Genomic DNA, 13,583 nt, shown 5'->3' with positions numbered 1-13,583 from the left:
ACAGTCCCTATAAGGAAGTGCTGCTGTTTGGTGGGATGCAGCAAATTCCCCCAATTAACAGCAGGGATGGTTTTCAGAGGGCTTCAAAGGTTAAAACCCCTCCCTCCATCCTGATGTAAAAATGGACATTATGGACAAATACTTCTATTGAGTTGAATTGGATTACAGAACAATCCTACCAAAATCAAGGTAATTCTCTGTGTCCCAACTGTAACCTGGTTTTTTAATGTTGCTATTGGAGAACTGGCCTCTTCTTCTCTGAGTGACTTTTTTCCTCACAGTGGTACAAGAGTCCTTTTACGGACAAATTACTTTCATCTTCAGCCAGCGTCTTCAGAAGGTCTGCGGTTTCTGTTCCTGTTCATCCTTGGAACAAAAGACCTGTAATAACTGTCCTCAAGATGTCCACAATGGTTTATCTTTCTGATAAATTGGCTAATATCTTTTAATTGTCTGATGAAGTCAAATAAGGAAGGAGCTTAAGTAGAGCTGACTGATCTTATCAAATACATCAGAGTGCTATTTTTGTCAATCAATACTGTGATGACAATTTTATTTAGATGTTCCTTTGCACCAACTACCAGCATGTAGATGTTTCACTTCAAGGTTTAATTGCTTATTCTACAGCTGGCCTAATAAGGGATGGATAGTAGCAGATACCACAGCCATAGCATAGTACTTAGTTTCTATATCAGAGGAATAACCCTGCCTAGGAGTCTTGACAGTATATTTTTATACTTATTTCCTTCCAGATCTCGATCCAACATTTCTGGTGCATTTATGACACATTATTTGATTCATATCAACCGAGATGAAACCATTTATTGATAAAATACTAACATTACCAAACTGGCACAGAAAACTAAAGCAGGCCAGAGAAGCGGATTTCTGTTCATCTAATCTGTTGGCAACATAATTAATTCATCACTGTTCTGACGACTGAAGGCTGCATCAGTGGAGAGAAATAATGTATAATGGATAGAGGTATCGCTGTAAAGAGACCTACAAATACTTTCAAGTCCTTCTGAATGTAGCTCTAGTTATGTAAAAATGAGGAAAGTAATAATCAATCAGCAAATGATCAAAATGTGCAAAAAAAAATTTGTGTCTACCCAGGCTGATGATGAGAGGAGAGATACCCTCAGATTTATTTTTTCTCCTTTCACTAAATGCATCAAGAGTAAGGAAATCTACTTTAAACAGAAGGTACTTTTAAGCCAAGTAGAAGAACCTTAAAGGTAATCTACAGCGCATGAAAAAATTAATTATAGAAATCTGAATGGGTCTGAATTTGAGTGAGGGAAATGCATCTCATAAAAAAATTTATAAAAACATTTTTTTAATGTAAGAATTTACCATTATCAATTTCTCATTACCATTAAGTAATATGAGCTACACAAACCAGAACTTAGAGAATGTTAAACTATTAAACTACCCCTGGATAACTGCATTAGTCTTTGTTTTTTAGAGCACTCTGACAAGTGGAACATTAAAATGTCTCCAACTGTAACCATCTCTTTCATATCTTACCGCTTCGCTCCATACGATGCCCACCCATTTCCACCAGGTGTGCTGCTTTACAAAAATTCCTCCATTTCTGTCAGGTATAAGACTCACATCTCACGGAGGTCTGTTAGTTACACACAAGGTCTGAAATTAACACTCCACTTGCCAAATACAACTCCTTTTTTCATTTGGCGAGTTCATTCCGGAGCACTATTCGCGAAATGGTAAGTTATTTTATTTTGGTAAGTTTCCCCTCTGTCCCTTTGTTCCAAACACACCAATAGACAGACGCTCGTACAGAGAACACACCCCAACACCAAACTCCCTCACATTTAAAAACAAATGTATTATTCTGGTGCCTGCAGTTTATACCACATACCTGTAAAACACCAACTTCTGCTTCCCGCTGCCAGGAACAGAAAGGAAAAACCCCCAATATGTAACAAGTGCTGAGGCAGCTGCTGCTGGGTATTCCCAGTGACAGCACACCATCAGTATGTGGGGTCTCCACAGCTCCCTCAACATATTTTAAGGCAGGATCATTATCTTGATGAACTGATTGCACAGACGATGTGTTGAGGTGGACTTACCTAAAAACATATTAAAACTACTTTTTACCCACTTATAAAAGCAAATATAGCAAAGCCGATCTCTCCCATTGAACATGGCAGCAGGAGAAGCATTATATGCATCTGGACACACTTTAATGGACAAGCTTCAGGAGCATCAAAGATGCTCTTGAGGCACGTCTGACCTTAATGTGGATAAGCATTAAAAATGAAGCAGCAGACACTTTACTGCTGCTCAAAGCGCGTGCATTACACATAAGCTTACATTTACAAAATGTACTAAGGTACATAAAAATGTGACAGTCAGGTATCAGAGTAGTTTCAGTGCCAGCTGTATTCTTATCAGAGTAGAAACACAGAAATTAAAATAGTCTTGGAAGTACTGGTTTGCAGATTGTGTTGAAGACTGCTTCAGTTTGTCATTGTTGTTTAACTTGTTGTATATGTAACAATCAAGTTTCATCTTTAGCAGGAAGTTTAAGTTACACTTTCTGATTGTTTGAATTAACCGATGAAACCTAATATTGAACCAAAAAAAATTATCTTGTCTTCTTTATGATGATATAATTTTCACCTCTAGTCAAGCATACATACTTCCCATAATCAGGACAAAATTAGTAATGTAACAAAGGCAAAAAGTTATCTGAATTTCACCTCATAATGCAGGAAATATCATTTCAGAGAGTCTAAATTAAAAAAATGGAAGCGTAGGGTCCGCATGCGCGAAGCCTACAGATGTCATACACAAAGGTGTACACCCTATGAAATATTCCTAGCTAAAAGCCTGCTATCAGATAAAGTATTATGCACTTGTTAGAATGAAATCAAACTTTATTTAAGGGAACTACATTAAAATTTACTGTGACTTTGTTTGCATTTAACATAATGCCTTAAAAAAAAATGTTTTTTTTATTCTGTTTTTTTTTTTTTTCTGAACGTTAAATAATTTAGCCTTCCTCTCCACTTGGCCGGTGAGTCAAGAAGTTATTTCCTGACCCTGGTTACACAGATACATATACGATTTTATTCTGACCATGTACTATATTCTTGCTCCAAACAGCTTCTTTTTTTTAATCATCCCTATGTGGATCCCCTTTTTTAAAAGGGTAGTATCTGGTCTTTGGAAAGTCATGGTCAGAACCTCAATTAACGCCAGGATCATTTATAACCCTGAGCTTATCACGGATGAACAGATGGAGAAGCTAGGAGCCTGCTTAGTGATCAGGGGTGCATTTGTGGCACTGGCCTCCCCGCCAACTACAGTGGCCTTGAGTTTAGTTGAAAAGCACAGCTTGCAAACTCTTCTGATTTTGTATTTGTTTATAGCTACAATTCAGGGTTATGACCATGAATGGGGAAATATTTTCCAACAAAACAGAAGTGCAGTGGTCCAATACCAACCTTCACAGAAATGTGAAGGAGAATTTCTCTTTTTTTTCTAACGCAGATGTGACATCCAGGCAAAATATAAATTCATCGAAGTACAAATTTATATTTATTAAACATATACCATACCAATTTATTTATAAAGCACTTTTAAAATAAGAAAAGTCATCAAAGTGCTTTTCATACAACTGAAAACAGTAAAACTAAAATAGCCGAGTAAAACACAGACGAGCTAAAATAGAGATTAAGGACAGTTAAAATTGTTAACGTTACAAGTAATAAAATAATAAAAACATAAAAATACAAACATTTAACTAATTACTGACCGTCAAAAATTTGTAAAGAAGTCTTTATTAACAGTTTTAGAATATACTGCACAAAGAAAGAAAACTTTTGTTAGTCAATTCCAATATTTGACTTTGAATGCTTTGAATTCCTTCTAGCAGTATAGAACGTTTTTTTCCCTTAACATATCTTTCTTTTTCAGAATGTTTTTGCTTCCTTTACTGTGAGCAGTCACTATGCTCTACTGAGACATGGCAGACAAGAGGCCCCTGTGAAGGAGAAGCTGATAAAGACATTTAAACTTCTGTCTTGGACCTTTTTTCAAGCCCCTGCAGACCTGGTACCTTAAGATTATTCAGAATATTTAACTTTATTAATCTAAAACAAAACAATTTCCATTTTGAAAAGAAAAAAAAGTAAACGATTCATGCAAATTCCAATTCGACTATATACATTCAAAATATGCTATTTATAAAAAAATGCTGTCATGTTCAGTTTTTAATAGGTGTTTAGTTTACTAGTTATTGATCAAAAGGTTTACTAAAAAATAACACTGCAGATTGCTTCAATTCAGTGGCTTTTAGGTTCCACTCCTCCTGGACCAGCATGCAGAAACAGACCACTGTAGCAAAGGAGCAAACCAACAAATCCATTGTAATTAATTATCCATCAAATGTTTTAGCAAAAGGTTTCCAGGAAAGAACTAAGAGGGGTGCTACAAGTCTACAGAAAACCAGAAATGCCCTAAATTGGAACAGACAAGTCAGTTACCTCATTTTTGATGAATTAGTTTCCAGAGACAAACGTAAAAATCACCTAAAAAAACAGTATTCTTTTAATTTTAAAGAAGCAAACCGCACACTTGAATGGAGGAAAAAATGAGCCCATTTCCTGCATGGTCAAGATATAATAACTTTCCTGGTTAAACAGATAGTAAAGAAGAAAGGAAAATATTCTTCTTTGGCAAAACAATTTTCACATATCAGCAGAAAAAATTTAAACGTTTGGAATCTTATTGTACAAATTAATTCTTCAATCAATATAATGAGCATAAAATATAAATGGAGATCAGCAGTAAAAATAAAAAAAATCATACTTTTACAAAATTATACCTCCTGTTTGATTGATATCCAAAACTAAAAAGTAACCAAATAGACCATAGAAAATCCAATAATGATCTATTGGATAATGTGCAGGAGAATCTGTCTAGTAAAATTATTAAAAGCTTGATTTAAACTTAATCTAAACTAATAGGCAGGGTGATTTCTCTAGAATCGGGCTCAATAACAGTTAATGAGTCAAATTATCCCTCAGAATCAGTGTTTGTCAGTCTCGGTTCTTAGGAGTCATTGCTCTGTATTTTCTAAATGTATCTCCGCTTCATCACTTCAGCTTGAATGGCCTGATAAGTCTGTCACAAGCCTGATAATAATGAGAGCAGGTTTGCTAAAGCAGGTAAGCATTTAGAACAGGAAAAAAAAAGTAATGGACCTCTCCTGAACCCTCATGGACAGGAGTTTATATTAGCTTAGTAAGTAAAAGTGAAACCCAGAAGCTTGTTGGAGGAAGTAACCTTAAAAAGGAAATCTTTACAAGATAAAAGCTGTTTGAAGATGGCATAAACTTGTTATAGAGTGGCCTATTAGTGAGGGACCCATGCTAGTATAGTAACTCAATTTAGCAGATGTCTAAGTATGACAGCTTTAAAAAAAAAAAAGAAGAAGAAAAAGAAAAAAACAATCTAAAGCTTCAGGTAAATTTTATGGATATCTAATTTAAGCTGCAACTACCTCTAAACTGTTAGCCCTGTAGTTAAAGATCATTAAAAAAGAAGAAATAACAATTTGTGTTGTTTCATATTTATTCCCCCAAAGAAACAGAGATTTGGGGATTTCTAATTAAAGGTTTCTAGCTACACTGATCAACTTTAAAAAGTAGAAATGTAGCCTTCTGGAAGGTTCTAGGATAGGGTGGACATGCAATACTCCATAAGTTAACCCAGTTTGAATTTCTAAAAATTATTTTAAAGCCTGTTAGCTTGGTGCACATTTCTTACCTATATTCAATCCAGTAGGAAAAAACAACCTACCTAACATTTTTGCTACTCTGAAAGACGACCTGATGTCCGACTTTCCAATCAATCAACTCAACCTAAAGCTTAACTGGAACCATTTTGTGATGGTAGAGAATGGCTGAGATTTATTCTCGAATGAAGGAACTTTGGGAACCGTGTCGTTTCCTTAAACACGGTATCACCACAGTATCCAAAGAAGTCTTTAACCAGCAAAACGAGAGCAAGAGGAGAGAGCTACTTACACTAAGCTGAGCCAACCAAAAGCCTAAAAGGCTCTGACTTTTTTTTTTTTACATTCTAATTTAAAATGTAGCTAATTTAAAATGGACAGAGTCTCAAGCATAATTTCAAAGACTTCTTCATCTGTGCATTTTGAGTTGTCACAAAAAGAAGCTATGCACTAATGCACGGTGTCTCCATGGAGCTGTGGCATAACAGACTCCCCTCCTCATCATCATAAGTATGGGTCAAGGCTATTTTTGATGGGTGACAAAAAAAACTAGTCATTTTTCACACACAAAAAAACAGATGATCCAGACAAGAAGTCTGACACAGGATGAAGCAGATCTGGTACAGTCAGTTCAAATGAGGATAGTGGGAAAACAGTTTGCGACAGATAATAGACCAGACTAGAGAGGTACTGAGTGTAAATACGGGGGTCACAGCAGCAGTAAACGGTATTGCCTAAAATGCTAAATGCCAGAGTTGAAGAAGCAAAGAGGGAGAGAAAATGGAATAGGTCTACACTAGGGCCGAACGATTTTGCCAAAAAATCTAAATTGACATTATTTTTAAACAATATCGCAAATTTTTTTTTTTTTATTGTTTGCACCAAAGATAAGAAAAAACAAAACATGTGGACGTTTTACCCCAGGGCTTCACCGTTTTCATGGTGTTGACAGCTTAAATGCTGATTTATACTTCGAAGAAAAAGAACGTCCCTGACCGAAATTGCGGAAAACAACCTGTAAAGTTGGAGCAGCTAGAAGAGCGAGGTGCGCGAGAACGCTGGGACCCCTTTTCCACCTGGATCCCCGCTTTTTTTCGCCCTAATGTCCCTCCATTGTCGGACCAACTTGCCCCCACTTCCTCTCCGCCTCGGCCGTATCTAGCGTTAACCACGCTCAAAATTCAGCATAAATCAAAAATTTCTGTGTCAAGCTCACTGCGACACACTGCTGCGGGAGTATAACCAGCCCTTAAGGGCTGTGTATGCTCCTGCAGCAGGGTGTCACAGTTAGCTTGACGCAGGTATGACGCAGAAATTTTTTATTTATGCTAAATTTAATGCATGGTCAAAATGCGTTGTGGCGCCATGTTATTCCACGCTACAACGCAAGAGGCACAATCATAAACTAGTTAGGATTGTGGGTGTCCGTGTGTCAGTTTAACAAGCTTGTTCGCTGTCTACAACTGCTCATCCAATGCTGGACGGCCCACAGTTCACCCGTAAGCGTTCCTGAAAGACTGGCCGTGGCGCTGCATGTTTTGGCTTCGGGTGCAAACCAACAAACCGCCGCACAGAGCTACAACCTAGCATCCTGTTCGATGTCTTGTATAGTGTCCAAAGTGTGCCAGTCGTTTTGGACGGAACTACAACCAGAGTTTCTGCCGTTTCGGTACCAAACAGGAAATACGCATAGTGTAGAGCGGATACAGAATTGATCAACCAGAGGCCTCCTTTCTCTCCTTATTGCAACGTTATCTGCGGCACTGTCTGCGGTCTGAGGGGTGGTAACTGCGACACGCACGCAGACACCCTGGTTTCCAAGAGTAAACCTAACTTTACTTGTCAATGAGTCCATTGTTGCAGGACAAGTCTAACTTGTGCATGAAAATGTGGCGGCACACCTACTTTAAGTGCATTACCGCCACTTAAAGGGCTGGAGGGAGAAATTTTGTGTCTTAGTCTTGTTAGATATAATGTGACTAAAACTCGGTGCCACTGAGATTTGAATATTGCAATTTCCTTAATTGCAATTATATTGCAAATGCAATTAATTTCCCAGCCATAGCCTATAATGCATCTGATATTGTTTGTAATATTTACCAAAATTATTGGTTTGGCTAATATAGGCTAATATCCTGCAGCATTGGAGTAAAAAAAATACTATACTAAATACGGTTCAGGCCTATTAAAAAGAAGGAAGTTATCTACCTTTTTTTACATGTACAGCAATACTGATTTATAAATATGAACCTCCATGTGCATTACAGCTTCGGACTGAAAACAGTGGAATCATCCATGTCTGTAAACATGTGAAAGCGCGTTTGTGTGACGGCAATGGATCAAAGCCTGAACCCTCTTTTAAAAAGAAACAGAAAAGTGATGAACAAATACAGCCGGGGGACCTTTGATATTTTAAACCGACTGTCAGTCTTAACCCATTACTGTTCTCTGCTATCAAACTGCTCCTCACTGAGGATCTGCCTGACTGATCCGTAGATAAAACAACCCCCACTGCAGCTACACCTCAAAGAGCGTGAAAAACTAAGATAAAAAAAAAACTTCTTGAGAAACACCAGAGTGACATTTTGATTAACAAGGAGAGAGGTCGATGTGGGTGCTAGACGGTCTAGCAAAAGGTAAAGCTTCTCAGATCACTCCCATGTTTTGAGGGTGAGAACTATCACACCAAAGCTAGTTTTCACACTGAGGCAATTTCCAACTGGAAGACTTTTAGACGACAGAAGAAGAGACTGACAAAGACACTCTCTTTGCGATGTCTCAGGAGCAGGAGGGGGTTATATAAGTCACTCAGTATACTGGGTCACCCAGTTGTTTTTTATGTGCACTATTACTATGCCACAGCTACACTCAGTGCAGAGGTTCTCATTTTTGCAGTCTGAGCATATTCAGATATAGACTTTTTTTCCTATTTTATGTTCATAATTGCAGTGCTAGAAATCTGCTAGTATCTGTAACAACTTTATGCCTTTTAAATTAAATAAACGCACTAAAAGCTTTCATTTTTTAAGCAGTACGAAACCAAAAATGACATAACATGTCAATTAAGATGCTTATACTCAGAAACAGATGGCCGGGTCACAAATCAGAGGAGCAGCTCTATGCAAATCCAAGTTAAACACAAACCCTCAAGGACTCAATCTTTCTTTGGCTTCATGGACAGTGAGGAATTGTGATGAATGTATGTCTGTGTGTGGGTGGGTCAGTGCAGCTAAACAGAGCAAGTCTCAGCTAACATAAGAGGAGCATTTAAACTTCCAGGGCATTAAAAATCATTCAACCCCTGAAAATGAGAATAATGGCAGCACTGTCAGGACAGGTAGGATGTTTGGTTGCTCCATGACACAAGCTCTTTGTTTCTCTAACGGTTTCGTGTTACTACTAGTGCTGAAACCGAACTGAAAAAAAAGGAAGAAGCACAGGACGTTTCCAAGCATCTATGCAGAGTAAAGGAAGAACTTCAGGTTTACTTAGGGTGAACGGGGGGTGTTTTTTGAAAAGTTATTTGCCATAACATGCAGATTTTTATGCAGAGGTCTTTTAAGGCTTTGCAGGCAAAAGGAATTGATGTGGCAGGTTTACGATGTTTGCCTTCATTTATGCTTGCCTGCATGCTTAATTTTCTGAAGAAGTAGCACACAATTTATATATATTTCTTTATGTTTCAAATTTAAAAAGCCAAGAGTACGCACATGTAATTGTAGGTGAAGACAACATGAACTGCAATTTGGCACAGATTTTGGTCTTGACTTAGACTAAACCATAAACTAAACTAAGACTAAACCTTAAATGTTGTTAAGTGCAGCCAATACAAGAGTGATTCAGAAAGAAATGCGCTATTTTGACCCTTCTGTATTGTTTTTTGCTCCTACGAAAATCCGGAAGTGTGATGTCACTGAGAGATTCTCTAGCAAATATGGCAGATATACACACAGAAACAAATAGCCACGAAATATAGAAAGATACTTATGGATCTTTGTCAGGTGACTGTATTTCAGGGGAAGATGAACAGGTCCAGCAATAATGCCCCATGTTTGAGCCTCATGCCTCATCAGATGAGGGCATATTTGTTTTTTGTTTTTTTCTTTCCCCCCAAAGAGCAATGCACTGCTCCACATCTCAGTTTTATTGCAGACGATCACAAAGATTCGTAGATTAAAACCAAAACACAATCTCTGTAGCTAGTGTTGGACTGGAGCCAATCACCTGGTGTGACGTCACTGTTTTTGTGGCTAAAGAAAAAGCATTTGGTTGCTAAGATGGTGTCTATGTTGTGTTCTCGGATTCAGCTGATAATTTTGTTTTTGCTGTTTGTTAATAATAACCATGTAGTTCTTGCTGTGAAAAAAATGAAAGCTAAATTCCTTTTATTGACAATTTTTTTCATCTCATCTTTAAATGCTTTGATCCAAAACAGGGATGGCAAACTCCAGTTCTGGAGGGGCCAGTGTCCTGACATTTTCAGACATGTCCCTGCTCCACCAAAACTGATTTAAAAATTAGACGATTAACAGAACCCTGGAGAACCTTAATACTTAAGCTGTAATTCAGCCTTTTGGTTCAGGTCAGTTGGACAAAAGTCACTTCTTAACATTTCAGGATACCAGCTCTCAGGGCTTGGAGTTATTCATCCCTGATCTGAACCATTTTAAGGGTGGCTCTCACTGTAGGTTTAGAGTTAAAAACCTGCTAAAAGGTGAACTTCTGCCTGACTTTATAGTCAGATTTTCCTCTGATATAGCCTCAAATTTAGCTCAAGCTAACTTCTTGTTAAATGCCTTGTTATGCTTCCCTGTCCCTGCAGAAGAAAGGTAGCCACACAGTACCATGCTGCCTTCCCTATGTTTTCCCCTGGGGATGTTGTGTTAAGGGGGATGCACATTGTTAGATTTCTATTGAGGCCGAAATTATGGATTTCAGTCTTGAGTCTGACCACGGCACTTTCTTGTAAATGTTTGCAATGTTCCTTAAAAGGAAAGTATCTCAAATGATCCACCTTAACCTGCATCTCTGCAGCTCATCTTCAGTTAACATGACGTTGTTGGCTGTATTTCCAATATGCATACCTCTGTGGTGGTATACTAAATAACATTCCAGAAAAAATACAATAAAGTTTGTCTTTGCAAGCCATTGTACACCGATTAATGATTGTACTGTTGGAGCAGATCTAAAACAACATCTCCTTGTTGTAAGACATGACTTAATTAAGCTATTTTAATACAGATTTATAGATTGTTCGGAAAACTGCCCGTTTAAATAGGCTTGATAGGAAACTGCTTTATAAAGCTAGCGAACGAAGCCATTTTCAAAACGGATGTAACACCAAATTCTTTCAAAATAAAAGCTGGGTTTAATGATGTAAATATACGATAGCATAAGTATGAGTTACAAGAATTAAATTGTTACGTATCAAATTCTGCGTAAGAAAAACATGTGCTAGTTTGATTAAGCGTGTTGGTTAGCATTGGCTGTATTTTTTACGCCATATTGGCTATAACCGGAAGTCTAGCTATAAATTCCGGGATTTGACAAGGTACCGATATAAAAATGTTGCCACTGTCAACCTTCACGTTTCTTGCTAATTACTAATCACGTAGCAACACAGCAGAGACAGAGGAGAGCCCTGGGTAATCAGCGATTCAACTGGTAAATGAATAATAGGTGCAGTTAAGGACAATGGCACCTGCTCACTGTGTTCCAGGAAGAGATGGAAGCATCTCACCATATTATTAATGTAGGTTGTTTTATTGTCCTTTTATCTGTCTAAATGGCCCCTGGGATTGAAATGGGAACAGTTTCGTATCAACTTTCTTTTTCTCAGCGATCTTTGGCCTGTTCTCCCCCCCTCGCAGCATCGGCTCCACCAGTGTTGCAAACACCCACCCGTCCTGCTGCAGCATTTCCGTGTTTCGTACGGAGTCATTTCCACGGAGTCCACGCCACGTCAATAAAAAAAAACAATAAATGTTTCCTTATAATCCAACAATATAACACCCAAACAGCGAGCTTGTAAAGTATAGAATGACAAAAAAACGCAGGTGGAGGAAGACTGCGACATTGTTCCAGGATAAATAATAAGTGAAAGCCTGCATGACGTGTTAAATCAATCGGGTCCAAGTCGGGATCATGGAGATGCTAAAGCAGAACTTACCCAGTGCCACTTCGCAGGCTTTCCGCAGCTGTGAGTGGTGAGCCTTCTTCACCTCCTTGTCGGCCAGGATCTTTTCCAAAGCTCGTGTTAGGAACATGTTTTTCATCTTTTTGCCCTCATACATGTCGCAACCGGAATCTGGAGCGAGGTGTGCCTGGTCCCAAGGAGACGGGGAGGAAGGGAGAGTGAGGAGGAGGCCTGCTGCCGCCTCGAATGGAGATGTATTCCTTCAAGAAAGTCTGCGGCTGGAGCCCTTAGCAGACATACATAAATAAATACAGAAGGTTTGGTGGTAAATCCCTCAGACGGCCGCTAACGACCTGCCTCCTGCGCCATGTTGGAGAGAGGAAACGACGTCACGTAACGTCCGAGCGCTGCCGCTGTGAGGCAGCATGGAGCGAGGGATGGCTTCAGGGGCCTGGGGCCCTATACTAAGGAAGAGGATTAGGGCCACTGAAAAAACAAAAAGAAAGTTAACTGATTTTTACATTTTATTTCAGTATAATATGAGAAAAATATCAGAATTCTGACTTTATTCTAAGAATTTTGACTTTAATCTGAGAATTCTGACTTCAATCTAAGAATTCTGACTTTTTTTTTTTAAGAATTCTGACTTTAATTTAAGAATTCTGACCTTTTTTCGGAATTCTTACTTTAATCTCAGAATTCTGACTTTTTTTCTCAGAATTCTGACTTTAATCTCAGAATTGTGGATCTTAATGTAGATGGGCACCAGGAAGGAAGACACGTGAGAGCATTCAGCTGACAAAATTAGGCAACTTTTTACGTGCCTGAGGGGTCCCTGTTATGCTATTATTTAAATGGAAGAGCAGAAGGTGATTAAAACAAGAGAGCTAGTTTCTAAAACAGACATGGCTACAGCTTGGTGCTAACATGTTTATTAGCTGTAAGAATTCAGTCAGAATTCTGAGATTAAAGTCAGAATTATGAGAAAAAGGTCAGAAATATGAGAAAAAGTCAGAATTCTAAGATTTAAAATCAGAATTTTTTCCCATATTAAACTGAAATAATATTTAAAAATCAGTTAACTTTTTTTATTTTTTCAGTGGCCCTAATCCTCTTCCTTACTATGCTGATAGAAAATACAAACATTTAATTGGAAAAACTAAATCAGAGCTATCCTTTCATTTTATTGAGGATCAGTGTTTTTCCCATCAGAATCCATTGATGATAAAAACAACAACAAAACCGCTTTTGTTTTAAAAGAGAACATATTAAAAAATACAAGCAGTTAAACCACTTTTTCACTTAGTGTGACATTTATATTTATAGTTACAGAAACTAAAAGCCAAAAAAAAAAAAGAAGGAAACAACAACATTGGACAGTAATGTTCTGATACCCACTACACCTAGGGTTGGTCATGTATTGTAACGCTATTGTGAGAAATTACCAGTCATTGTAACAATTTTGATTTATCATATAAGATAATAATATAAAATGAGTGATGGTAAAAAAAATAAAAAAGCTATGAAAATGTAATTGTGAATCTTATTCTTAATATTCTTCATTTTCTTTCTTTTTTCCATTAGGGCATTGGAAACAACAACAAAAAGAGTATGATTTTTTTTTTTTTTACAGTGTCCTGTCTGTCAGTGTGGCAATAAGAATTATTGTCTTGATGC

The 13,583-nt window shown here is 37.7% G+C and overlaps 1 protein-coding gene across 4 annotated transcripts in view; it reads right to left on the bottom strand.

Moving 5' to 3' along the window:
• Positions 1–12,305, bottom strand: part of arfgef1 (ADP-ribosylation factor guanine nucleotide-exchange factor 1 (brefeldin A-inhibited)) — a 78,537-nt gene extending 66,232 nt beyond the window's left edge. For 2 of the 4 annotated variants that reach the window (XM_038293678.1, XM_038293681.1), the window contains exon 1: positions 11,940–12,305. In XM_038293678.1, coding sequence (XP_038149606.1) covers positions 11,940–12,063 — 124 coding nt within the window. In that variant the 5' untranslated portion in view covers positions 12,064–12,305. The remainder of the gene's footprint in view (positions 1–11,939) is intronic. The other 2 variants (XM_038293680.1, XM_038293679.1) reach the window with 1 other exon arrangement.
• Between the last annotated feature and the right edge of the window lie 1,278 nt (positions 12,306–13,583).

Source organism: Cyprinodon tularosa, unplaced genomic scaffold (genome assembly GCF_016077235.1).
Source record: "Cyprinodon tularosa strain WSP-4 unplaced genomic scaffold, ASM1607723v1 ctg33, whole genome shotgun sequence".
NCBI classification, from domain to species: Eukaryota; Metazoa; Chordata; class Actinopteri; order Cyprinodontiformes; family Cyprinodontidae; genus Cyprinodon; species Cyprinodon tularosa.
This window is presented reverse-complemented; position numbering and strand designations above follow the sequence as displayed.